General features: G+C 39.7%; 1 protein-coding gene across 2 annotated transcripts in view; it reads left to right on the top strand.

Annotated features, from left to right (window-relative positions):
* Positions 1–5,939, top strand: part of LOC116689459 (receptor for retinol uptake stra6) — a 16,713-nt gene that overhangs the window by 10,351 nt on the left and 423 nt on the right. The window contains exons 12-17 of one of the 2 annotated variants that reach the window (XM_032515999.1): positions 1,285–1,418; positions 2,291–2,408; positions 2,507–2,608; positions 3,314–3,477; positions 3,981–4,118; positions 5,119–5,939. The exon at positions 5,119–5,939 is cut by the window's right edge and continues 423 nt beyond it. In XM_032515999.1, the coding sequence (XP_032371890.1) occupies positions 1,285–1,418; positions 2,291–2,408; positions 2,507–2,608; positions 3,314–3,477; positions 3,981–4,118; positions 5,119–5,390 (928 nt within the window). In that variant the 3' untranslated portion in view covers positions 5,391–5,939. The remainder of the gene's footprint in view (positions 1–1,284; positions 1,419–2,290; positions 2,409–2,506; positions 2,609–3,313; positions 3,478–3,980; positions 4,119–5,118) is intronic. The other variant, XM_032516006.1, reaches the window with a different exon arrangement.

Below are 5,939 nucleotides of genomic sequence, written 5' to 3'. Positions count from 1 at the left end.
CTTGGCTTTTATTTTCCCTCCGGCACCGCTGAGACAACTCTTTTTTGAGACATGTCTTGCTGTTTGAGCGCCTTCCATTTACTTCAGAGGACGTCCCACTGCTTGTCCTGACCTTTGTCGGCCATTTCCTTCGCGAGTTCCTGATAAATTAAATTCAAAAAGTCTTGTGTCTTCTCGTCCGTCCACTTCCATCTGTCTTTGTTGACATCTGCCACGTATGCAAACAGAATGGAAATGCTGGGTGGAAATTAACTAAAAACGTCTTCTTCTTCATTTTGTGGCGGTTGCAACCATAAAAGGATCTAAAACTTGATTGCAATTCTTTATTTAATTGGCAAATAATGTTTCCATCAGCGTTTATCGCATAAGCTGTTTATTGATCAAGAGAAAATCTGATGACACCAAACGTATTTCCTTTGAATCGATATTCATGAATTTTATCGTTTCCATAAGGCCTTTTTCATTCGCTATCACTTGATTTGGATAAAAACGTGTGGATGGAAACAGAGCTACTGAGGAGTCCCTGGTTACAGAAGAAGTTCTTTTATAGACCCAATCACAATGTTTGTTAGGTGTTCCGTATATAGAATTTAAAGGTGCTGAGCAGACAGGGACGAGGAACAGCTGGATATTCTCTCATCTTATTTTCACCAACAATAGGCTGGAGACCTAATTTACCTGTAGACTTAAGAAAATGACAACACACAAACAAGCAGTCAGTGTGGTTGGCGGTGAGATGTTGCTGTTCGTAAGACGCTAGCAAAATAACACAGTACATTCAATCAGCACAGGTCAGACTTCTGTGTTTAACATTAAACGCCATAGTTACAGAAATAAACCAGTTTGCTGATTTCACATATCTCTGTGTGAATACAAAACAAGTGCAAAAAATAAAATATGACATATAATCACCTTATAATGTTAATAGGGTCACATGGGGAAGGTGGTGGCAAACAGTAGCCTATTTACACACATCCTGTACAAAGAAAAAAATTAACATTTATTTGGAGTTTTGTTTTTTAGCTCTCTCTTTTTGGTCATCAACTGTTGAGAAAAATATCTGCTACGTGGTAATACAATTTTAAGCTATAGGATTGGATGTTCTTCCGTGCAATGCTCTCTGGGACTTAGTGAATCAGTTTTATCTCAGTGTTTTATGGTTTGCACTGATAATTCAACCAGTTTCATGTTCATCCAATTGTTGAAAACAGCCAGTCACTTCACATTACATCGCCTCTCCTTTGATCAAGATTGAGATGCATTCCTTGTATTAATTTGTTTCAGGTCAAACCTGAAAGGACTGTATAAGGGAGACATTTACAGCATTTATAACAGCCAGCAGACCATCCGTCCATCTAAACCGGGTATTGTCTGTTGGATGGGTTTGACAGGATACCAGGCTGCGATCGTCTGCCTCGGTGAGGCTCAAATACACAAAAAAATACACACAAATTCTTACTTTATTGAAGGAAAAGGCTGGTAATATTCTATGGTTTTGTCCACACATCCCACTTGTAGGATCACTTGAAATTATACTGCACAGCACACTTAAAATATTTTCAGAACCCTTTACTATGGCTACAAATTGTCACAGCATCAATCCACACTTAATAAGCCATGGTCAAAGCAAAAACAAAGCTTGCACTTTTACTCTGATATGCATTGTCTGCTGTGAGACCTTACACACACAGCTGTGTAAGTCTTTTCAAAGTATGTCCAATCAGTTAAATCTACCTCAGGTGGAATTCAATCAAAGATGATCAAGAGAAATCGGATTCATCTGAATGCACCTGATATATGCGGGAAAAGGTGAATTTAAAGGCAACAACATAACAAAAAGTGGAAAAAGTGAAATGGTCTGAATAGTTTCTGAATACACCATATCTAGCTAAAACCTGAAAGCTTCTTCCTCGCTCAGATTAGTCCCCAACAAATGCTTTTGCAGTGTCCTCCTGTTTGAGTAACATGTGATAAAAACTACAGTGACCAGCTGTTTTAGGAAATGAATCATCCTTAATGTATATTTTTGATCTGTGTTTAAAATTTACATCTTTACATGAATTACACAGTACGCAGAGACAGACTTTTGTAATTTCTCAGGATTTTTGGACAATATATACCAAAAATGTGGAATAATGTCAGCCTTATCCTTTTAGTTAATGCTAGACATCAAGAGTGACATGGAAGAACCCATTCCTCAACTGTTTATTAAAGAAAGCTTAAAGAAAAATGAAAATACCCTTTGGAAATGTGTTTGGGAAAATGGCCTGTTTCTCTGTTGTGTCGGCAGGAATGGTCATTCAGACTGTCGTGTTTTTCATCTGCTTCTTGTTCCTGGTGTTTTTGATCATTATCCCTGTTTTTTACGGCCGCAATGTCATCGTTTTTGAAATCGCTCGGAAGGCATGGTGAGCCGGCAACCTTTATCTGATTTTTAATTTTTTGATTATCAAAACAGAGACTACATTTAATATCTTTTTTATTTTCCATCTTTGTGATGTCTCAGGCCGGGCTGGGTCACACTGATCCTGGTTACAGCGCTTCAACATGTGACTGCTAAGTTTGCTTTCATTAAAAAAGAAGCGGGTACGACTGACTTGAACAACAGGTATGAAGCTCATTAATATATGGAGTGATAATAAGGGAATTAATGCTTCATGGAGGAATCCCTTGTCGTTGTTTTTTTGGCTGCTGATCAGAAAAATATTACATTTGCGGGATGAAACCTTGTCCTCGCAGGTATTTATTATACTTTGTGCTGTGTTACAGAATAAATGATTAATTTGTTAAAAATTAATAAATACATTCCGTGTATATGCATTCTTTGACTCTGCTACTCCACTATCTTAACGGCTTCACTCCCAGCGCTGCAGGTTTTTACAATCCTGAATCTGAAAAAAACAGGATTTAAATATTAGAGAAATCACATTTTTACACTGGGGTATTATAATGATTTGATTGCTAATCATAGGTGTTCCAAGGGCTGTAGCTACCTTTGAGGACACTAGTCCACACATAGCCTATAAGGGTATTTTTATAAAGAAATCAGGCTTTACTTTCTGCTTTGCTCCCATCATGATTAATACGGCCACTAGAGGGCACCACCAATCAAACATGCACATGTTGAAGTTCCTGCTTGAACAAACAACCTATGTGGGTGTTTTTCGGGGAAGGACAGTCTCCTTGTCATGCACAGGCTGGATAGTACATATAATGCCATGTCAGTTGATCTTAAATCAGTGGTGGGTGCCTTTACCAGAATACAGAAAAATAACACAACCACCATTAAACCATATTTTATGGTGATTTCCAGAGAGAGTCTCTTCCTCCTGGCGTACCTGCTGTTCCTGATCAACACCGTGGTCGGACTGGTAGTCGCAATATGGAGAATGGTGATAACAGCTTTGTACAACATCGTCCATCTTGGTCGTGTTGACATCAGTCTCCTGCACCGCACCGCAGAGTCCTACGACCCAGGTATAGTCCTCTCTTTTATAGTTTTTAGACAACAATGGAATCCTATTGCAAAGGGGAATAAAGCCCTATTTGCACAGGATTAGTTTCATCTGGGGTACTCAGATCCCTCTTTTGCGAGAGGGATAAAAAGGCGCATAGGGAACCAAAACAAAGACAACTTTATTCACACGGGACTAACATTATTACAGGACTTCTGTTTGCCAGAATATGGTAGGTCATTTGCATGTGAATTTTCTTTTCACAAATTACAGACATTGGGAATTAAGATCACAGTCAACCTCTGTAACTATTACTATTGACTAGAGGTCATCAGTTATTACTAATCCTGTGTGAATAGGGCTTAAGATATATATATATATATATATATATGACATATTTAGGTACAGACAATACTTGTAATTACTAGCTTTGTACCTATTAAACATCAATTGTCAGGCAGAGACCATTTTTGGCCATGGTAAGTCTGACTTTTGCCGTACCCTGTGACCTTTGACCCCATCCAGCCTACCGATACTACGCCCACTCCCTGAAGGTGGAGGTCAGCCAGTCACACCCGGTGATGAAGGCTTTTTGTGGGGTGCTGCTGGACATGATGATCGAAGGCGGCAGAGTTGGACAGAAAATACGAGACGCAGAGGAAGGTAGAGACCCTAAATTACACACACACACACACACACACACACACACACACACACACACACACACACACACACACACACACACACACAAATGAGCTTTCAATTTCAATAATCAAAACCACAGGATCGGCCAGGATTCTCCAAGTATATTTTTCTCTTTCCACCCTTGAGACTCTCTGGTGCATTCAGGTACACCTCGTAAACTTTGAGAAATCAATTAATCAATCTACATTTATTTAGATTTAGATTATTTATTTAGCACTTTACAGTAACCAGCAGGTATCCAGAGTGCTTCACATCAGAAACCATGAATAAAACACATCTCATTCAACATATCAGACAATAAAAAGACTGAAACATGGAAAACAGTAAAATCAGAAAAGGTTACAAGGAAACTCAAACTGTTGTTGCAAAGTATGCTCCCGCTTTGTAGTTGCTTGAGTGGCATTGCTGTCCCTATAGAAAAGACATGTTTAAATCACAAATGTAATTGAATTGTGGAACTCCTTCTATACAATAAACATTATAGCCTCTGTAATGCCCCACTGAGGCTGTAATGTTTACTGTAAAGAACACCAAAGTGTTAGAAAGATGGACTTTAGTATTCAACAAATGAAAATGTGGACCTGAGGATGGCACTAGATGAAAAGTCACGGAACTACCAAAGTTTACAAAAACATTGTCTAGACCAAATGTCACGGCAATCCATCCAACAGTTGTCAAACCACAAATGTGAATCTGTCTGTACTTAAATTTGTCGAAGTCTTTCAACTGATAAGGGAATATTTAGACCGGTTGGTGGTGTTAGTTAAGAGTCAGAGGATCCTCAAAGTCAGAGGCCCTTACCTTCGGTGACCATGATTGACTGTACCAAGTGACCAAAAGAAAGATCTTATAAAACATGAAAGGGCCATTATTGAAGTTGCAAGATTTTCAAAACATACATCTTTAAAGCGACATGCAGCATCATCCCTCAGCGTGGTGTCTCATTCTGCCCTGACAGCCTGCTCCTCCATGCTTTCAGGGATCCAAGAGAATAGGCCGAGCAAGGCGACCAGCCGTCGGAGGATTTGCTGTCGCTGGCAGCTGCTGTACACGCTGGTCAACAACCCGTCCCTGCTTGGCTCCAGGAAGCACTTCCAGACTCTGCAGACCTCGGAGAGCGTCCTGAACGGGACCCCCAATCGCAGCTCAAAGAAAGGCAGCCAGAGGGAGACACACAAGCCTGATGCCGAGCCAGTCCAGTCCTCGGAGACCCCGTCAAACCAAGATTAAACTGATTGAGTTCCCTAGTCTATATCGTGTGGTTGGCAGTATACTCCCAACAAAATCCTTTTTAGCAAAGATGTTGCTAAATCTTGTTTTACATGAAAATTCTGGCTTTCTACAGTATCTGCACACGGCAACAACAATATGGTTTGAAAGATTGTTGTAACGGCACATAAATTAAAGCTAAACTACGCAACTGAAACATTTGATCAAGATTAGGGAAAGCTTGTGATACTGGGCTCGGTGATGAATGCCAAATGCAGAGCTGTGTTATTTGGCTGCAAACCTGCCATTTTGTTTTTGTCTAGTGTGATCTCGTTTGGCGTATACTGTTTACTCTCACTGACATAATGCCAGATTTATACACAGTCCAGATGAGGACAAAAGAATAAACTAAAAAGTCAAGGTTTATCCACAAAGTGTCTTATAAGAGTGTAAGAGTCTTTAATGAAAGTTAAATTAGGCCTTGGGTTTATGCAGTTACTGTAAAATTTGTCGACACTAGATGGCTCTCAACGTGTTCTCAGTGGACCGTGCAATTTAGTGACGTTTGGG

The sequence above is a fragment of the Etheostoma spectabile genome, chromosome 1 (assembly GCF_008692095.1).
Source record: "Etheostoma spectabile isolate EspeVRDwgs_2016 chromosome 1, UIUC_Espe_1.0, whole genome shotgun sequence".
Classification (NCBI taxonomy): Eukaryota; Metazoa; Chordata; class Actinopteri; order Perciformes; family Percidae; genus Etheostoma; species Etheostoma spectabile.
This window is presented reverse-complemented; position numbering and strand designations above follow the sequence as displayed.